Raw genomic sequence first — 24,396 nt, 5'->3', positions numbered from 1 at the left:
GAGCGGGGGGAAAGAGGAGGAGGAGAGCGGGGGGGAAAGAGGAGGAGGAGAGCGGGGGGAAAGAGGAGGAGGAGAGCGGGGGGAAAGAGGAGGAGGAGAGCGGGGGAAAGAGGAGGAGGAGAGCGGGGGAAAGAGGAGGAGGAGAGCGGGGGGAAAGAGGAGGAGGAGAGCGGGGGGAAAGAGGAGGAGGAGAGCGGGGGAAAGAGGAGGAGGAGAGCGGGGGGAAAGAGGAGGAGGAGAGCGGGGGGAAAGAGGAGGAGGAGAGCGGGGGGAAAGAGGAGGAGGAGAGCGTGGGGGAAAGAGGAGGAGGAGAGCGGGGGGAAAGAGGAGGAGGAGAGCGGGGGGAAAGAGGAGGAGGAGAGCGGGGGAAAGAGGAGGAGGAGAGCGGGGGGAAGAGGAGGAGGAGAGCGGGGGGAAAGAGGAGGAGGAGAGCGGGGGGAAAGAGGAGGAGGAGAGCGGGGGGAAAGAGGAGGAGGAGAGCGGGGGGAAAGAGGAGGAGGAGAGCGGGGGGAAAGAGGAGGAGGAGAGCGGGGGGAAAGAGGAGGAGGAGAGCGGGGGGAAAGAGGAGGAGGAGAGCGGGGGGAAAGAGGAGGAGGAGAGCGGGGGGAAAGAGGAGGAGGAGAGCGGGGGGAAAGAGGAGGAGGAGAGCGGGGGGAAAGAGGAGGAGGAGAGCGGGGGGAAAGAGGAGGAGGAGAGCGGGGGGAAAGAGGAGGAGGAGAGCGGGGGGAAAGAGGAGGAGGAGAGCGGGGGGAAAGAGGAGGAGGAGAGCGGGGGGAAAGAGGAGGAGGAGAGCGGGGGGAAAGAGGAGGAGGAGAGCGGGGGGAAAGAGGAGGAGGAGAGCGGGGGGAAAGAGGAGGAGGAGAGCGGGGGGAAAGAGGAGGAGGAGAGCGGGGGGAAAGAGGAGGAGGAGAGCGGGGGGAAAGAGGAGGAGGAGAGCGGGGGGAAAGAGGAGGAGGAGAGCGGGGGGAAAGAGGAGGAGGAGAGCGGGGGGAAAGAGGAGGAGGAGAGCGGGGGGAAAGAGGAGGAGGAGAGCGGGGGGAAAGAGGAGGAGGAGAGCGGGGGGAAAGAGGAGGAGGAGAGCGGGGGGAAAGAGGAGGAGGAGAGCGGGGGGAAAGAGGAGGAGGAGAGCGGGGGGAAAGAGGAGGAGGAGAGCGGGGGGAAAGAGGAGGAGGAGAGCGGGGGGAAAGAGGAGGAGGAGAGCGGGGGGAAAGAGGAGGAGGAGAGCGGGGGGAAAGAGGAGGAGGAGAGCGGGGGGAAAGAGGAGGAGGAGAGCGGGGGGAAAGAGGAGGAGGAGAGCGGGGGGAAAGAGGAGGAGGAGAGCGGGGGGAAAGAGGAGGAGGAGAGCGGGGGGAAAGAGGAGGAGGAGAGCGGGGGGAAAGAGGAGGAGGAGAGCGGGGGGAAGAGGAGGAGGAGAGCGGGGGGAAAGAGGAGGAGAGCGGGGGGAAAGAGGAGGAGAGCGGGGAGAAGAGCGGGTGGAAAGAGAAGGAGCGCGGAGAAGAGCGGGGGAAGAGGGGAAGAGAGAAGGTGCACGGAGAAGAGCGGGGGAAAAGAGAAGGAGCGGGGAGAAGAGCGGGGGGAAAGAGAAGGAGCGCAGAGAAGAGCGGGGGGAAAGAGAAGGAGCGCAGAGAAGAGCGGGGGGAAAGAGAAGGAGCGCAGAGAAGAGCGGGGGGAAAGAGAAGGAGCGCAGAGAAGAGCGGGGGGGAAGAGAAGGAGCGCAGAGAAGAGCGGGGGGAAAGGGGAGGAGCCCGAGGAGGAGCCCAGGGAGGAGAGGGGCAGGAGCCCGAGGAGGAGAGGGGGAGGAAGAGGGGGAGGAAGAGGGGGAGGAAGAGGGGGAGGAAGAGGGGGAGGAAGAGGGGGAGGAAGAGGAGGAGCGGGGGAGGAAAAGAGGAGGAGACCCAAGAGAAACAGGAGGTGAAGGAGGAGGAGCCCCAAGAGGAGCACAGAGAAGAGGAGGGGTTAAAGAGGAGGAGCGCGGAGAAGAGCGGGGGACAGAGAAGGAGCGCGGAGAAGAGCGGGAGACAGAGAAGGAGCGCGGAGAAGAGCGGGGGACAGAGGACCCTATGTACAAGACTATAACTACTATAATACTGCTCCTATGTATAAGAATATAACTACTATAATACTGCTCCTATTAACAAGAATATAACTACTGTAATACTGCTCCTATATACAAGAATATAACTACTATAATACTGCTCCTATGTACAAGAATATATCTACTATAATACTGTCCCCTATATAAAAGAATATTACTGATATAATACTGCCACCTATGTACAAGAATATAACTACTATAATACTGCCCCCTATGTACAAGAATATAACTACTATAATACTGCTCCTATGTACAAGAATATAACTACTATAATACTGCTCCTATGTACAAGAATATAACTACTATAATACTGCTCCTATGTACAAGAATATAACTACTATAATACTGCTCCCTATAAACAAGAATATAATTACTATAATAATGCTCCCTATAAACAAGAATATAACTACTATAATACTGCTCCTATGTACAAGAATATAACTACTATAATACTGCCCCCTATGTACAAGAATATAATTACTATAATACTGCCCCTATGTACAAGAATATGACTACTATAATACTACTCCCTATAAACAAGAATATAACTACTATAATACTGCCCCCTATAAACAAGAATATAACTACTATAATACTGCCCCCTATGTACAAGAATATAACTACTATAATACTGCCCCTATGTACAAGAATATAACTACTATAATACTGCCCCCTATGTACAAGAATATAACTACTATAATACTGCTCCCCATGTACAAGAATATAACTACTATAATACTGCTCCCTATGTACAAGAATATAACTACTATAATACTGCCCCCTATGTACAAGAATATAACTACTATAATACTGCTCCTATGTACAAGAATATAACTACTATAATACTGCACCTATGTACAAGAATATAACTACTATAATACTGCTCTGTATGTACAAGAATATAACTACTATAATACTGCTCTGTATGTACAAGAATATAATTACTATAATACTGCTCCCTATAAACAAGAATATAACTACTATAATACTGCTCCTATAAACAAGAATATAACTACTATAATACTGCTCCTATGTATAAGAATATAACTACTATAATACTGCCCCTATTTACAAGAATATAACTACTATAATACTGCCCCTATGTACAAGAATATAACTACTATAATACTGCTCCCTATGTACAAGAAAATAACTACTATAATACTGCCCCCTATGTACAAGAATATAACTACTATAATACTGCTCCTATGTACAAGAATATAACTACTATAATACTGCTCCTATGTACAAGAATATAACTACTATAATACTGCTCCTATGTACAAGAATATAACTACTATAATACTGCTCCTATGTACAAGAATATAACTAATATAATACTGCCCCCTATGTACAAGAATATAACTACTGTAATACTGCTCCTATATACAAGAATATAACTACTATAATACTGCTCCTATATACAAGAATATAACTACTATAATACTGCTCCTATGTACAAGAATATAACTACTATAATACTGCCCCCTATGTACAAGAATATAACTACTATAATACTGCCCCCTATGTACAAGAATATAACTACTATAATACTGCCCCCCTATGTACAAGACTATAACTACTATAATACTGCCCACTATGTACAAGAATATAACTACTATAATACTGCTCCTATGTACAAGAATATAACTACTATAATACTGCCCCCCTATGTACAAGACTATAACTACTATAATACTGCCCACTATGTACAAGAATATAACTACTATAATACTGCTCCTATGTACAAGAATATAACTACTATAATACTGGTCGTATACACAAGAATATAACTACTATAATACTGCTCCCTATGTACAAGAATATAACTACTATAATACTGCTCCTATGTACAAGAATATAACTACTATAATACTGCCCCCTATGTATAAGAATATAACTACTATAATACTGCTCCTATGTATAAGAATATAACTACTATAATACTGCCCCTATGTACAAGAATATAACTACTATAATACTGCTCAATATGTACAAGAATACAACTATTATAATACTGCCCCTTATGTACAAGAATATAACTACTATAATACTGCTCCTATGTACAAGAATATAACTACTATAATACTGCTCCTATGTACAAGAATATAACTACTATAATACTGCTCCTATGTACAAGAATATAACTACTATAATACTGCCCCTATGTACAAGAATATAACTACTATAATACTGCTCCTATGTACAAGAATATAACTACTATAATACTGTCCATATGTACAGGAATATAACTACTATAATACTGCCCCCCTATGTACAAGACTATAACTACTATAATACTGCTCCTATGTATAAGAATATAACTACTATAATATGGCCCTATGTACAAGAATATAACTACTATAATACTGCTCCCTATGTACAAGAATACAACTATTATAATACTGCCCCTATGTACAAGAATAGAACTACTATAATACTGGTCATATACACAAGAATATAACTACTATAATACTGCTCCCTATGTACAAGAATATAACTACTATAATACTGCTCCTATGTATAAGAATATAACTACTATAATACTGCCCCTATGTACAAGAATATAACTACTATAATACTGCCCCTATGTACAAGAATATAACTACTATAATACTGCTCCTATGTACAAGAATATAACTACTATAATACTGTCCATATGTACAGGAATATAACTACTATAATACTTCTCCTATGCACAAGAATATAACTAATATAATACTGCCCCCTTATGTACAAGACTATAACTACTATAATACTGCTCCTATGTATAAGAATATAACTACTATAATACTGCCCCTATGTACAAGAATATAACTACTATAATACTGCTCCTATGTACAAGAATATAACTACTATAATACTGTCCATATGTACAGGAATATAACTACTATAATACTGCTCCTATGTACAAGAATATAACTACTATAATACTGCCCCCCTATGTACAAGACTATAACTACTATAATACTGCTCCTATGTATAAGAATATAACTACTATAATACTGCACCTATGTACAAGAATATAACTACTATAATACTGCCCCCTATGTACAAGAATATAACTACTATAATACTGCTCCTATATACAAGAATTTAACTACTATAATACTGCTACTATGTACAAGAATATAACTACTATAATACTGCTCCTATGTATAAGAATATAACTACTATAATACTGCCCCCTATGTACAAGAATATAACTACTATAATACTGCTCCTATATACAAGAATTTAACTACTATAATACTGCTACTATGTACAAGAATATAACTACTATAATACTGCTCCTATGTACAAGAATATAACTACTATAATACTGCACCTATGTACAAGAATATAACTACTATAATACTGCCCACTATGTACAAGAATATAACTACTATAATACTGCCCCCTATGTACAAGAATATAACTACTATAATACTGCTCCTATATACAAGAATTTAACTACTATAATACTGCTACTATGTACAAGAATATAACTACTATAATACTGCTCCTATGTATAAGAATATAACTACTATAATACTGCCCACTATGTACAAGAATATAACTACTATAATACTGCCCCCTATGTACAAGAATATAACTACTATAATACTGCTCCTATGTACAAGAATTTAACTACTATAATACTGCTACTATGTACAAGAATATAACTACTATAATACTGCTCCTATGTATAAGAATATATCTACTATAATACTGCCCCCTATGTACAAGAATATAACTACTATAATACTGCTCCTATGTACAAGAATATAACTACTATAATACTGCCCCCCTATGTACAAGACTATAACTACTATAATACTGCTCCTATGTACAAGAATATAACTACTATAATACTGCTCTGTATGTACAAGAATATAACTACTATAGTACTGCTCCTATGTACAAGAATATAACTACTATAATACTGCTCCTATGTACAAGAATATAACTACTATAATACTGCTCCTATGTACAAGAATATAACTACTATAATACTGCTCCTATGTACAAGAATATAACTACTATAATACTGCTCGTATGTACAAGAATATAACTACTATAATACTGCTCCTATGTACAAGAATATAACTACTATAATACTGCTCCTATGTACAAGAATATAACTACTATAATACTGCCCCTATGTACAAGAATATAACTGCTATAATACTGCCCCCTATGTACAAGAATATAACTACTATAACACTGCTCCTATGTACAAGAATATAACTACTATAATACTGCCCCTATGTGCAAGAATATAACTGCTATAATACTGCTCCTATGTACAAGAATATAACTACTATAATACTGCTCCTATGTACAAGAATATAACTGCTATAATACTGCTCCTATGTACAAGAATATAACTACTATAATACTGCTCCTATGTACAAGAATATAACTACTATAATACTGCTCCCTATGTATACGAATATAACTACTATAATACTGCCCCTATGTACAAGAATATAACTACTATAATACTGCTCCCTATGTACAAGAATATAACTACTATAATACTGCTCCTATGTACAAGAATATAACTACTATAATACTGCTCCTATGTACAAGAATATAACTACTATAATACTGCCCCTATGTACAAGAATATAACTACTATAATACTGCTCCTATGTACAAGAATATAACTACTATAATACTGTCCATATGTACAGGAATATAACTACTATAATACTGCTCCTATGTACAAGAATATAACTACTATAATACTGCCCCCCTATGTACAAGACTATAACTACTATAATACTGCTCCTATGTATAAGAATATAACTACTATAATACTGCCCCTATGTACAAGAATATAACTACTATAATACTGCCCACTATGTACAAGAATATAACTACTATAAAACTGCCCCTATGTACAAGAATATAACTGCTATAATACTGCCCCCTATGTACAAGAATATAACTACTATAATACTGCTCCCCTATGTACAAGAATATAACTACTATAATACTGCCCCTATGTACAAGAATATAACTATAATAATACTGCTCCTATGTACAAGAATATAACTACTATAATACTGCTCCTATGTACAAGAATATAACTACTATAATACTGCTCCTATGTACAAGAATATAACTACTATAATACTGCTCCTATGTACAAGAATATAACTACTATAATACTGCTCCTATGTACAAAAATATAACTACTATGATACTGCCCCTATGTACAAGAATATAACTACTATAATACTGCTCCCTATGTACAAGAATATAACTACTATAACACTGCTCCTATGTACAAGAATATAACTACTATAATACTGCTCCTATGTACAAGAAAATAACTACTATAATACTGCTCCTATGTACAAGAATATAACTACTATAATACTGCCCCTATGTACAAGAATATAACTGCTATAATACTGCCCCCTATGTACAAGAATATAACTACTATAATACTGCTCCCTATGTACAAGAATATAACTACTATAATACTGCTCCTATGTACAAGAATATAACTACTATAATACTGCCCCCTATGTACAAGAATATAACTACTATAATACTGCTCCTATGTACAAGAATATAACTACTATAATACTGCTCCTATGTACAAGAATATAACTACTATAATACTGCTCCTATGTACAAGAATATAACTACTATAATACTGCTCCCTATATACAAAAATATAACTACTATAATACTGCTCCTATGTACAAGAATATAACTACTATAATACTGCTCCCTATATACAAGAATATAACTACTATAATACTGCTCCCTATGTACAAGAATATAACTACTATAATACTGCCCCCTATATACAAGAATATAACTACTATAATACTGCTCCTATGTACAAGAATATAACTACTATAATACTGCCTCTATGTACAAGAATATAACTACTATAATACTGCCCCCTATATACAAGAATATAACTACTATAATACTGCTCCTATGTACAAGAATATAACTACTATAATACTGCTCCTATGTACAAGAATATAACTACTATAATACTGCTCCTATGTACAAGAATATAACTACTATAATACTGCTCCTATGTACAAGAATATAACTACTATAATACTGCTCCTATGTACAAGAATATAACTACTATAATACTGCCCCTATGTACAAGAATATAACTGCTATAATACTGCCCCCTATGTACAAGAATATAACTACTATAACACTGCTCCTATGTACAAGAATATAACTACTATAATACTGCCCCTATGTGCAAGAATATAACTGCTATAATACTGCTCCTATGTACAAGAATATAACTACTATAATACTGCTCCTATGTACAAGAATATAACTGCTATAATACTGCTCCTATGTACAAGAATATAACTACTATAATACTGCTCCTATGTACAAGAATATAACTACTATAATACTGTCCATATGTACAGGAATATAACTACTATAATACTGCTCCTATGTACAAGAATATAACTACTATAATACTGCTCCCTATGTATAAGAATATAACTACTATAATACTGCCCCTATGTACAAGAATATAACTACTATAATACTGCTCCCTATGTACAAGAATATAACTACTATAATACTGCTCCTATGTACAAGAATATAACTACTATAATACTGCTCCTATGTACAAGAATATAACTACTATAATACTGCCCCTATGTACAAGAATATAACTACTATAATACTGCTCCTATGTACAAGAATATAACTACTATAATACTGTCCATATGTACAGGAATATAACTACTATAATACTGCTCCTATGTACAAGAATATAACTACTATAATACTGCCCCCCTATGTACAAGACTATAACTACTATAATACTGCTCCTATGTATAAGAATATAACTACTATAATACTGCCCCTATGTACAAGAATATAACTACTATAATACTGCCCACTATGTACAAGAATATAACTACTATAAAACTGCCCCTATGTACAAGAATATAACTGCTATAATACTGCCCCCTATGTACAAGAATATTACTATAATACTGCTCCCCTATGTACAAGAATATAACTACTATAATACTGCCCCTATGTACAAGAATATAACTATAATAATACTGCTCCTATGTACAAGAATATAACTACTATAATACTGCTCCTATGTACAAGAATATAACTACTATAATACTGCTCCTATGTACAAGAATATAACTACTATAATACTGCTCCTATGTACAAGAATATAACTACTATAATACTGCTCCTATGTACAAAAATATAACTACTATGATACTGCCCCTATGTACAAGAATATAACTACTATAATACTGCTCCCTATGTACAAGAATATAACTACTATAACACTGCTCCTATGTACAAGAATATAACTACTATAATACTGCTCCTATGTACAAGAAAATAACTACTATAATACTGCTCCTATGTACAAGAATATAACTACTATAATACTGCCCCTATGTACAAGAATATAACTGCTATAATACTGCCCCCTATGTACAAGAATATAACTACTATAATACTGCTCCCTATGTACAAGAATATAACTACTATAATACTGCTCCTATGTACAAGAATATAACTACTATAATACTGCCCCCTATGTACAAGAATATAACTACTATAATACTGCTCCTATGTACAAGAATATAACTACTATAATACTGCTCCTATGTACAAGAATATAACTACTATAATACTGCTCCTATGTACAAGAATATAACTACTATAATACTGCTCCCTATATACAAAAATATAACTACTATAATACTGCTCCTATGTACAAGAATATAACTACTATAATACTGCTCCCTATATACAAGAATATAACTACTATAATACTGCTCCCTATGTACAAGAATATAACTACTATAATACTGCCCCCTATATACAAGAATATAACTACTATAATACTGCTCCTATGTACAAGAATATAACTACTATAATACTGCCTCTATGTACAAGAATATAACTACTATAATACTGCCCCCTATATACAAGAATATAACTACTATAATACTGCTCCTATGTACAAGAATATAACTACTATAATACTGCTCCTATGTACAAGAATATAACTACTATAATACTGCTCCTATGTACAAGAATATAACTACTATAATACTGCTCCCTATATACAAGAATATAACTACTATAATACTGCTCCTATGTACAAGAATATAACTACTATAATACTGCTCCTATGTACAAGAATATAACTACTATAATACTGCTCCCTATATACAAGAATATAACTACTATAATACTGCTCCTATGTACAAGAATATAACTGCTATAATACTGTTCCTATGTACAAGAATATAACTACTATAATACTGCTCCTATGTACAAGAATATAACTACTATAATACTGCCTCTATGTACAAGAATATAACTACTATAATACTGCCTCTATGTACAAGAATATAACTGCTATAATACTGCTCCTATGTACAAGAATATAACTACTATAATACTGCTCCTATGTACAAGAATATAACTGCTATAATACTGCTCCTATGTACAAGAATATAACTACTATAATACTGTCCTTATGTACAGGAATATAACTACTATAATACTGCTCCTATGTACAGGAATATAACTACTATAATACTGCTCCTATGTACAAGAATATAACTACTATAATACTGCTCCCTATGTACAAGAATATAACTACTATAATACTGCCCCCTATGTACAAGAATATAACTACTATAATACTGCTCCTATGTACAAGAATATAACTACTATAATACTGCTCCCTATGTACAAGAATATAAAAACTATAATACTGCCCCCTATGTACAAGAATATAAAAACTATAATACTGCCCCTATGTACAAGAATATAACTACTATAATACTGCACCTATGTACAAGAATATAACTACTATAATACTGCTCTGTATGTACAAGAATATAACTACTATAATACTGCTCTGTATGTACAAGAATATAACTACTATAATACTGTCCCTATGTACAAGAATATAACTACTATAATACTGCCACCTATGTACAAGAATATAACTACTATAATACTGCCCCCTATGTACAAGAATATAACTACTATAATACTGCTCCTATGTACAAGAATATAACTACTATAATACTGCTCCTATGTACAAGAATATAACTACTATAATACTGCTCCCTATGTACAAGAATATAACAACTATAATACTGCCCCCTATGTACAAGAATATAAAAACTATAATACTGCCCCTATGTACAAGAATATAACTACTATAATACTGCACCTATGTACAAGAATATAACTACTATAATACTGCTCTGTATGTACAAGAATATAACTACTATAATACTGCTCTGTATGTACAAGAATATAACTACTATAATACTGCTCCTATGTACAAGAATATAACTACTATAATACTGTCCCTATGTACAAGAATATAACTACTATAATACTGCCCCCTATGTACAAGAATATAACTACTATAATACTGCCCCCTATGTACAAGAATATAACTACTATAATACTGCCCCTATGTATAAGAATATAACTACTATTATACTGCCCCTATGTACAAGAATATAACTACTATAATACTGCTCCTATGTACAAGAATATAACTACTATAATACTGCTCCTATGTACAAGAATATAACTACTATAATACTGCTCCTATGTACAAGAATATAACTACTATAATACTGCCCCTATGTACAAGAATATAACTACTATAAAACTGCACCTATGTACAAGAATATAACTACTATAATACTGCCCCTATGTACAAGAATATAACTACTATAATACTGCTCCTATGTGCAAGAATATAACTACTATAATACTGCCCCTATGTATAAGAATATAACTACTATAAAACTGCTCCTATGTACAAGAATATAACTACTATTATACTGCCCCTATGTACAAGAATATAACTACTATAATACTGCTCCTATGTACAAGAATATAACTACTATAATACTGCTCCTATGTACAAGAATATAACTACTATAATACTGCTCCTATGTACAAGAATATAACTACTATAATACTGCCCCTATGTATAAGAATATAACTACTATAAAACTGCACCTATGTACAAGAATATAACTACTATAATACTGCCCCTATGTACAAGAATATAACTACTATAATACTGCTCCTATGTACAAGAATATAACTACTATAATACTGCCCCTATGTATAAGAATATAACTACTATAAAACTGCTCCTATGTACAAGAATATAACTACTATTATACTGCCCCTATGTACAAGAATATAACTACTATAATACTGCTCCTATGTACAAGAATATAACTACTATAATACTGCTCCTATGTACAAGAATATAACTACTATAATACTGCTCCTATGTACAAGAATATAACTACTATAATACTGCCCCTATGTATAAGAATATAACTACTATAAAACTGCACCTATGTACAAGAATATAACTACTATAATACTGCCCCTATGTACAAGAATATAACTACTATAATACTGCTCTGTATGTACAAGAATATAACTACTATAATACTGCTCCTATGTACAAGAATATAACTACTATAATACTGCTCCTATGTACAAGAATATAACTACTATAATACTGCCCCTATGTATAAGAATATAACTACTATAATACTGCTCCTATGTACAAGAATATAACTACTATAATACTGCTCCTATGTACAAGAGTATAACTACTATAATACTGCTCCCTATATACAAGAATATAACTACTATAATACTGCTCCCTATATACAAGAATATAACTACTATAATACTGCTCCCTATGTACAAGAATATAACTACTATAATACTGCTCCTATGTACAAGAATATAACTACTATAATACTGCTCCTATGTACAAGAATATAACTACTATAATACTGCTCCTATGTACAAGAATATAACTACTATAATACTGCTCCTATGTACAAGAATATAACTACTATAATACTGCTCCCTATATACAAGAATATAACTACTATAATACTGCTCCCTATGTACAAGAATATAACTACTATAATACTGTTCCTATGTACAAGAATATAACTGCTATAATACTGTTCCTATGTACAAGAATATAACTACTATAATACTGCCCCTATGTACAAGAATATAACTACTATAATACTGCCTCTATGTACAAGAATATAACTACTATAATACTGCCTCTATGTACAAGAATATAACTACTATAATACTGCTCCTATGTACAAGAATATGACTACTATAATACTGCTCCTATGTACAAGAATATAACTACTATAATACTGCCCCCTATGTACAAGAATATAACTACTATAATACTGCTCCTATGTACAAGAATATAACTGCTATAATACTGCTCCTATGTACAAGAATATAACTGCTATAATACTGCTCCTATGTACAAGAATATAACTACTATAATACTGCCCCCTATGTACAAGAATATAACTACTATAATACTGCTCCTATGTACAAGAATATAACTGCTATAATACTGCTCCTATGTACAAGAATATAACTACTATAATACTGCTCCTATACACAAGAATATAACTACTATAATACTGCCCCTATGTACAAGAATATAACTACTATAATACTGCTCCCTATGTACAAGAATATAACTACTATAATACTGCTCCTATGTACAAGAATATAACTACTATAATACTGCTCCCTATGTACAAGAATATAACTACTATAATACTGCCTCCTATGTACAAGAATATAACTACTATAATACTGCCCCCTATGTACAAGAATATAACTACTATAATACTGCTCCCTATGTACAAGAATATAACTACTATAATACTGCCTCCTATGTACAAGAATATAACTACTATAATACTGCCCCCTATGTACAAGAATATAACTACTATAATACTGCCCCCTATGTACAAGAATATAACTACTATAATACTGCTCCTATGTACAAGAATATAACTACTATAATACTGCTCCTATGTACAAGAATATAACTGCTATAATACTGCTCCTATGTACAAGAATATAACTACTATAATACTGTCCTTATGTACAGGAATATAACTACTATAATACTGCTCCTATGTACAGGAATATAACTACTATAATACTGCTCCTATGTACAAGAATATAACTACTATAATACTGCTCCCTATGTACAAGAATATAACTACTATAATACTGCCCCCTATGTACAAGAATATAACTACTATAATACTGCTCCTATGTACAAGAATATAACTACTATAATACTGCTCCCTATGTACAAGAATATAAAAACTATAATACTGCCCCCTATGTACAAGAATATAAAAACTATAATACTGCCCCTATGTACAAGAATATAACTACTATAATACTGCACCTATGTACAAGAATATAACTACTATAATACTGCTCTGTATGTACAAGAATATAACTACTATAATACTGCTCTGTATGTACAAGAATATAACTACTATAATACTGCTCCTATGTACAAGAATATAACTACTATAATACTGTCCCTATGTACAAGAATATAACTACTATAATACTGCCCCCTATGTACAAGAATATAACTACTATAATACTGCCCCCTATGTACAAGAATATAACTACTATAATACTGCCCCTATGTATAAGAATATAACTACTATTATACTGCCCCTATGTACAAGAATATAACTACTATAATACTGCTCCTATGTACAAGAATATAACTACTATAATACTGCTCCTATGTACAAGAATATAACTACTATAATACTGCTCCTATGTACAAGAATATAACTACTATAATACTGCTCCCTATGTACAAGAATATAAAAACTATAATACTGCCCCCTATGTACAAGAATATAAAAACTATAATACTGCCCCTATGTACAAGAATATAACTACTATAATACTGCACCTATGTACAAGAATATAACTACTATAATACTGCTCTGTATGTACAAGAATATAACTACTATAATACTGCTCTGTATGTACAAGAATATAACTACTATAATACTGCTCCTATGTACAAGAATATAACTACTATAATACTGTCCCTATGTACAAGAATATAACTACTATAATACTGCCCCCTATGTACAAGAATATAACTACTATAATACTGCCCCCTATGTACAAGAATATAACTACTATAATACTGCCCCTATGTATAAGAATATAACTACTATTATACTGCCCCTATGTACAAGAATATAACTACTATAATACTGCTCCTATGTACAAGAATATAACTACTATAATACTGCTCCTATGTACAAGAATATAACTACTATAATACTGCTCCTATGTACAAGAATATAACTACTATAATACTGCCCCTATGTACAAGAATATAACTACTATAAAACTGCACCTATGTACAAGAATATAACTACTATAATACTGCCCCTATGTACAAGAATATAACTACTATAATACTGCTCCTATGTGCAAGAATATAACTACTATAATACTGCCCCTATGTATAAGAATATAACTACTATAAAACTGCTCCTATGTACAAGAATATAACTACTATTATACTGCCCCTATGTACAAGAATATAACTACTATAATACTGCTCCTATGTACAAGAATATAACTACTATAATACTGCTCCTATGTACAAGAATATAACTACTATAATACTGCTCCTATGTACAAGAATATAACTACTATAATACTGCCCCTATGTATAAGAATATAACTACTATAAAACTGCACCTATGTACAAGAATATAACTACTATAATACTGCCCCTATGTACAAGAATATAACTACTATAATACTGCTCCTATGTACAAGAATATAACTACTATAATACTGCCCCTATGTATAAGAATATAACTACTATAAAACTGCTCCTATGTACAAGAATATAACTACTATTATACTGCCCCTATGTACAAGAATATAACTACTATAATACTGCTCCTATGTACAAGAATATAACTACTATAATACTGCTCCTATGTACAAGAATATAACTACTATAATACTGCTCCTATGTACAAGAATATAACTACTATAATACTGCCCCTATGTATAAGAATATAACTACTATAAAACTGCACCTATGTACAAGAATATAACTACTATAATACTGCTCCTATGTACAAGAATATAACTACTATAATACTACCCCTATGTACAAGAATATAACTACTATAATACTGCTCCTATGTACCAGAATATAACTACCATAATACTGCTCCTATGTACAAGAATATAACTACTATAATACTGCCCCCTATGTACAAGAATATAACTACTATAATACTGCCCCCTATGTACAAGAATATAACTACTATAATACTGCTCCTATGTACAAGAATATAACTACTATAATACTGGTCCTATGTACAAGAATATAACTACTATAATACTGCTCCTATGTACAAGAATATAACTGCTATAATACTGCTCCTATGTACAAGAATATAACTGCTATAATACTGCTCCTATGTACAAGAATATAACTACTATAATACTGCTCCTATGTACAAGAATATAACTACTATAATACTGTCCCTATGTGCAAGAATATAACTACTATAATACTGCTCCTATGTACAAGAATATAACTACTATAATACTGCTCCTATGTACAAGAATATAACTACTATAATACTGCTCCTATGTACAAGAATATAACTGCTATAATACTGCTCCTATGTACAAGAATATAACTACTATAATACTGCTCCTATACACAAGAATATAACTACTATAATACTGCCCCTATGTACAAGAATATAACTACTATAATACTGCTCCCTATGTACAAGAATATAACTACTATAATACTGCTCCTATGTACAAGAATATAACTACTATAATACTGCTCCCTATGTACAAGAATATAACTACTATAATACTGCCTCCTATGTACAAGAATATAACTACTATAATACTGCCCCCTATGTACAAGAATATAACTACTATAATACTGCTCCCTATGTACAAGAATATAACTACTATAATACTGCCTCCTATGTACAAGAATATAACTACTATAATACTGCCCCCTATGTACAAGAATATAACTACTATAATACTGCCCCCTATGTACAAGAATATAACTACTATAATACTGCCCCCTATGTACAAGAATATAACTACTATAATACTGCTCCTATGTACAAGAATATAACTGCTATAATACTGCTCCTATGTACAAGAATATAACTACTATAATACTGCTTCTATGTACAAGAATATAACTACTATAATACTACCCCTATGTACAAGAATATAACTACTATAATACTGCTCCTATGTACCAGAATATAACTACCATAATACTGCTCCTATGTACAAGAATATAACTACTATAATACTGCCCCCTATGTACAAGAATATAACTACTATAATACTGCTCCTATGTACAAGAATATAACTACTATAATACTGCTCCTATGTACAAGAATATAACTACTATAATACTGGTCCTATGTACAAGAATATAACTACTATAATACTGCTCCTATGTACAAGAATATAACTACTATAATACTGCTCCTATGTACAAGAATATAACTACTATAATACTGCTCCTATGTACAAGAATATAACTACTATAATACTGCTCCTATGTACCAGAATATAACTACCATAATACTGCTCCCTATGTACCAGAATATAACTACTATAATACTGCTCCCTATGTACAAGAATATAACTACTATAATACTGGTCCTATGTACAAGAATATAACTACTATAATACTGCTCCTATGTACAAGAATATAACTACTATAATACTGGTCCTATGTACAAGAATATAACTACTATAATACTGCTCCTATGTACAAGAATATAACTACTATAATACTGCTCCTATGTACAAGAATATAACTACTATAATACTGCTCCCTATGTACAAGAATATAACTACTATAATACTGCTCCCTATGTACAAGAATATAACTACTATATACTGCCCCCTATGTACAAGAATATAACTACTATAATACTGCTCTTATGTACAGGAATATAACTACTATAATACTGCTCCTATGTACAAGAATATAACTACTATAATACTGCTCCTATGTACCAGAATATAACTACTATAATACTGCTCCCTATGTACAAGAATATAACTACTATAATACTGCTCCCTATGTACAAGAATATAACTACTATATACTGCCCCCTATGTACAAGAATATACCTACTATAATACTGCTCCTATGTACAATATAACTACTTTTAGGGGCAGTGCTGTTTTTTTATATATTTTACAGTCATGGTCGGTCGCCCTTTTTTGCCACAACAGCATTTTCCTGTTGGGGACTATGGATTTTTGCGTTGATTATTGGTGAGTAATTTGAGAATAATTAGGGAATTAGTAATTTGGGAATGAGCAGATGATTCTGAGCAGCTTTGGGAATTCTCCGTCCTCCTTGATGCAGAGATCAGCGGCTGTTATTTTCGGGTGTATTGCGGTTGTCGCCTCCATCGTGCGTTCAGTGTAACAGAATATTGCCCAGTTGTTCCCTATCCCGTGCCCCGGGGGGTTCAGGCTGCCGCGCTCCACCCTATGGACCTCTCCCACCAGGGTAGGGTACACTCACCGAGTTGGGCGTCAGCGGAGCCCCCACCACATCTATGATGGCGTCCTTCACCTCCAGTTTGATCTCCTCGGTGCTGACAGGTGTCGGGCCGTCCCCGCTGGCGCTGTCTGATGGCGCAGCAGTGGCGGTGGCGTTTCCAGTTTTAGACAAAGCCTCGAAGCGATGGCGAAGCATCTGCAGCTCGTACTCGCAGTTGGAGAAGGCTTGTTTGAGCTCGTAGAGCAGGACCAGGTCGCTGCGCAGCTCGTTAAACATCTGCACTATGTCCTCCGTTGGCATCGGGTTCAGGTCTGCGGAGAATCATTATAGCTTATTATTGCTTATTGCTATAGCGCCATTTATTCCCTGGCGCTTTACATGTGAAAGGGGGTATACGTAGCACAAACAATTACAATAAGCTTGTACAAAAACGCAACGGCTCAAGAATCAGGAGAAGCCCGTCACATGGAACCATGGATGCTTGTTACATCCATCTCAGGGGGTCCTCCCTGGCGTGGAGATGGGACCGGACACAAGCATCTCTTTCTCTCGCTCCTGACGCCATATTTAACATTTTTTGCATCCCCGACCCAATCACTGCTATTATAGAAGATGTGTCAGCAGGACGAGGTCCCACTCAGCTCCTCGCCCCACGGCTGTTCTGGGGAATTGGGGTCTCCGACTACTGCTGCACAACTCAGAGGACAAACGCATCGCTGCCGGACGGAGACAGCCCCCGCCGGACGGAGACAGCCCCCGCCGGACGGAGACAGCCCCCGCCGGACGGAGACAGCCCCCGCCGGACGGAGACAGCCCCCGCCAGACGGAGACAGCCCCCGCCAGACGGAGACAGCCCCCGCCAGACGGAGACAGCCCCCGCCAGACGGAGACAGCCCCCGCCAGACGGAGACAGCCCACGCCAGACGGAGACAGCCCACGCCAGACGGAGACAGCCCACGCCAGACGGAGACAGCCCACGCCAGACGGAGACAGCCCACGCCAGACGGAGACAGCCCACGCCAGACGGAGACAGCCCACGCCAGACGGAGACAGCCCACGCCAGACGGAGACAGCCCACGCCAGACGGAGACAGCCCACGCCAGACGGAGACAGCCCACGCCAGACGGAGACAGCCCACGCCAGACGGAGACAGCCCACGCCAGACGGAGACAGCCCACGCCAGACGGAGACAGCCCACGCCAGACGGAGACAGCCCACGCCAGACGGAGACAGCCCACGCCAGACGGAGACAGCCCACGCCAGACGGAGACAGCCCACGCCGGACGGAGACAGCCCACGCCGGACGGAGACAGCCCACGCCGGACGGAGACAGCCCACGCCGGACGGAGACAGCCCACGCCGGACGGAGACAGCCCACGCCGGACGGAGACAGCCCACGCCGGACGGAGACAGCCCACGCCGGACGGAGACAGCCCACGCCGGACGGAGACAGCCCACGCCAGGTTTGTGACCAGAGCCCCGTGCTGCCTGGTCCCGCTCACACGGCTGCAGACGGGAAATATCAGCAGGAAGCGCTCTGCAGCCCAGGACTCCGCACTGCACTGATACACAGTAACGCGCCTGCATGTGAAAGCAGGACCAGGGGCGGGCACGCTCTGCTCTCCTGGATTCTTCCTGATAAATTTGCAGAGTTAACAATAAAGTGACAACTGGGTGTGACCATTCATCATGTGTCCGGCAGCCTGAGCGGTCAGCACTAACTGTGCAGCAGGTACGCTCCTCTACCAGTATACACCCAGCTGTCACTGTATTCTTACATTTCCAGGAGGAATAGCAGAGGAACGCCATAACTTCCAGTTCTGAGAGACGGTGCTCCAGAATGGTAGCGGATGGTAGCTCTGCCCGGAAGGCTGACTGCACCTCTCCTCCGTTCACTATGGGCTATGGGTGGTATTGAAGGACAGAGAGGACTGAAGCTTTATGTCCGGCTCCATCATTGTAGATCCTGACAGACCCCCGTCCTCACGTCGGCCTGCACCCATGAGCACCTGGATGATCCCCTCTCCCGGCGCGCTATACCGCCGTATTGTCCTATTTTCCTCTCTGACGCTGCACTTTATAATAGCAGAAGAGAAAGGAAACGCGTGCGGCTCCAGATCAGACGGGATTGTGCAGCAAACTCTCTGTATTAGTGGATAATAACACACTCAGTCCATCGGGACTACAAAAGAGCGGTGGGCCGCTTCTCTCCGCACCCCTCCTCCCTCCACTTCTGCGCCCGGCTTTTTTTTTTTCTAAACTCACCTACTCCGAGTTCCGACAGCATCTGATCCAGAGCTTTAATCTTCTTCTGTCCAACTGAGCTGGGGAGTTTCATCTGCAAACACAAAGGTAGACAGCGAGCCACACAGCTCTGGTTAGGCCTCACTCGCAGATTCCTAGTTCAAAAGGCAGACGGATCTCTTTTTATAGAGCGGAGAAAAGCGAGACGAATGAAAGGAAGAAAGGTAGAAAGGAAATCTACAGAGAGGGGGAACAGGGAGAAGGGAGCATCGCTGGGGGGACCCTGCTCTGACACGTACGGGGGGGGGGAAGGGTGGGCGCGTGCCTCATTGTGCAGCCGCTGCCGCCGCCGGCCGACCAGCAATCCCATTTTGCAATTGTCTGCGGCAAACCAAACGCTAACAAAGAGGAGCGGGGGATAAAGTTCACCTCTCCGGTTTCACAAAACTACTTCCTGCAGTGGAATGAAGATGAAAGGCGCCACTCGCAGGATGTCTCATGTACAATGGCCGCCTTTGATGCCGCGTTCCCATTTAGCGGAGTTTTCTTCCAATCCTTCTAGGGCAGGATGCTCTTTCTCTGGCGGACCGCCGGCGCCCCCTGAGCAGTGGGGATTCATTTAGCAGGTGATATAACAAAGAGGCGAGAAGTTAGACTCGACACAGAAGTGCGGCCGAAAGCCCACAAAAGACAGGAGCAAGGAGTAAGCCGGCAGAGCAGAAAGCAGCGGGGGCCGGAGGCGCGAAACGCGCCAACACGAATTACCAGTACTCATTAAAAATGAGAAGTAAAAATAGGATCACTTAACAGGCACTAGTTACCTATTGAATTACCGGCAGAAGATCACAGCCCGCGCCGCAGCCCAAACCTCCGCAGCATCACAAGGCCACGGAGACGGAGCGCCGGCACCTATTCACCGCCACTGGCTGCCACTTTGATTCTTACAAAGCTCGGTGGACGAGCGCCGTGTGAATAATTAGACAAGGAGTAAACGGCCACGGAGCGGCCGGACGATACTGCGCTGTTTAAATGCTCTGCAGCTCAGTGTCAGCGCGGTGTATGGCGGGTAATCAGCGCAGGCAGAACCTCGTTACCTGCAATTGTACAAGACTGGAGCAACTCATCGCCATCAAAGAGGATCGTCACCGTCCTGCGGCCTCAGAGGAAAACACAAATCATCTGCCGCTGCACTGAGTACGGGGGAAAAGCATGAAGAGCATCTCCCTAGTGTGTGCAGCACTGATCCCGACTGACGGAGCTGGCACTGCCAGCGCAGGATCGTGGGGGCACGGCGCACAGCCCATTACTGGAGGAGGAAGGGCAATGTGGGGGTGCAGCTCGGACCACCGGGGATCAGATACTGACGGATATTATTAATCCCATGGATGATCGGAGGGGGCCCTCTCACCTTTGCCAGGACACGACACCGCGGTCCGCTCCGCCGCGGCCGATAGTGCAGCAGATACTCGCCTCTGTACTCAGCTCTGCTTACGGTCAATGACTGGAATCATCACATATAACATCTGCAAAGATCGACACGGCCGAAGATACAAGTGCAGGAAACCCTGCAGAGCCCCAGCTGAGAGCTCTGCCCTGCACGGACACACTGCAACAACCCATCAGCTGTGAGGAACATCAGCGCTATGTAGATTACAAAAAATAGTTACTGACAGCGAGCAGAGATCTGAGTGATGAGAAAACAGATTCATTAGAGACCTCCAGGACTTTTCAATGAAGTGGTTTCACATATTAGACCGCCCACCTGGGGACCCGGGAACCGCCCACCCTCACCTGGGCACCGCCCACCCCTAACTGGGCACCCCAGCACCACCCACCCCTAACTGGGCACCCCGGCACTGCCCACCTGAGGACCCTGGAACCGCCCACCTGGGCACCATCCACCTGGGCACCCTGGCACTGCCCATCCTGGGCACCACCCACCCCTAGCTGGGCACCCCCCCTAACTGGGCACCCCAGCACCGCCCACCTGAGGACCCCGGAACCGCCCACCTGGGCACCCTGGCACTGCCCATCCTGGGCACCGCCCACACCTAACTCGGCACCGCCCACCTGAGGATCCCAGAACCGCCCACCTGGGCACCATCCACCTGGGCACCCTGGCACCGCCCATCCTGGGCACCGCCCACCCCTAACTCGGCACCCCGACACCGCCCACCTGAGGACCCCAGAACCGCCCACCTGGGCACCATCCACCCTGGCACCGCCCATCCTGGGCACCACCCACCCCTAGCTGGGCACCCCGGCACCACCCACCTGGGCACCCAGGCACCACCCATCCTGGGCACCGCCCACCCCTAACTGGGCACCCCGGCACCGCCCACCTGAGGACCCCGGAACCGCCCATCCTGGGCAAAGCCCACCCCTAACTCGGCACCGCCCACCTGGGCACCCTGACACCGCCCATCCTGGGCGCACACAACACTTTGCGCGTCTCTTTCCTCCGCCCTCTCAATATAATCAATTAATCTTCGCACTAATCTCTGCGCGGCGGTGGCGGCGGCGCTCTCTTCCGCGTGGAGAGACTTCATTGGCTCCGGGAGCAGAGTATATTTTAATTTGCCGTCATTAAGAGACTGCTGTGATGGATGCGGCGGCGGCGGCGGCCGTCAGACCAGTATCTGTAGAAGGTAGAGGCCGCGGCGATTCATCTAGAAGAGTGATGGGGCTGATCGCTCTCCATGCAGAATGTATTAGCAGTAAATGAGCAGTCTATTACTCAGCCAGCGCCCCCATCTGTAGGTAAGCTCCGCTGCCCACCGGGAGCCGGTGTCACACAGGGTGACCGCACCGCCAGCCACCAGCTCATTAACCCCGGAGGAACCGGGCCGCCAGATCATTAACCCCAGAGCAACTGGTCCACCAGCGCCAACTCATTAACCCCTCGAGAAACCGGGCCGTCAGCGCCAAATCATTAACCCCCAAGAAACCGGGCCGCCAGCATCAAATCATTAACCCCCGATAAACCGTCCACCAGCGCCAAACCAGGACATCAACGCCAACTCATTAACCCCAGATACCCAACCAGAGGGTGCACTGACTATTCTGCTGGTGCTGATAATACAGAGCATTGACTAAATCTTCATACCCCGGGAACTTTCTTCACATTTTTCGCATTATAGCTACAAACTTAAATGTATTTTATTGGGATTTTCTGTGATACAAACACAAAGTAACGAGTATTAGTGACGTGTAAAAAAAAAAAAAAAAAATGATACAGGATTTACTAAAAATATAAATCTGAAAATTGTGACATTGTGCATTAGTACTCAGCCCCCTGTAGTCTGATGTCCCTAAATAACATCCCGAGTGACCGATCCCCCCAGAAGGCCGTACAACGCGGTCGAGGTTCGAAAACTGGGGAGGAGAGCCGTGGCCAGAGCGAGCATCGGGAGCCTCGTCAGTCATATAGCCATCTGTATGGAAGAGCAGCAAGAAGAAAGACATTTCTGAAAGCCATAACAACTCCTGATTCCAGTTTGCAAAAAGCCATGTAGAGGACACAGCGAGCCTGTGGAGGAAGGGGCTCTGGTCAGATGAGACCAAAGGAAAAATATCTGGGCTAAACGCA

At 39.8% G+C, this 24,396-nt stretch overlaps 1 protein-coding gene across 1 annotated transcript in view; it reads right to left on the bottom strand.

The window, feature by feature from the left end:
- Window positions 1–24,396, bottom strand: part of LOC141156485 (uncharacterized) — a 52,543-nt gene that overhangs the window by 10,245 nt on the left and 17,902 nt on the right. Inside the window, exons 2-3 of the mRNA XM_073642682.1 lie at window positions 20,829–20,901; window positions 18,585–18,874 (exon numbers count right to left, since the gene is read on the bottom strand). Coding sequence (XP_073498783.1) covers window positions 18,585–18,874; window positions 20,829–20,901 — 363 coding nt within the window. The remainder of the gene's footprint in view (window positions 1–18,584; window positions 18,875–20,828; window positions 20,902–24,396) is intronic.

Source organism: Phyllobates terribilis, unplaced genomic scaffold (assembly GCF_046119375.1).
Source record: "Phyllobates terribilis strain yellow unplaced genomic scaffold, ASM4611937v1 Scaffold_8__6_contigs__length_399053987, whole genome shotgun sequence".
NCBI lineage: Eukaryota > Metazoa > Chordata > Amphibia > Anura > Dendrobatidae > Phyllobates > Phyllobates terribilis.
Note: the sequence above shows the minus strand (reverse complement) of the source record. Positions and strands in the feature narration are given on the sequence as shown.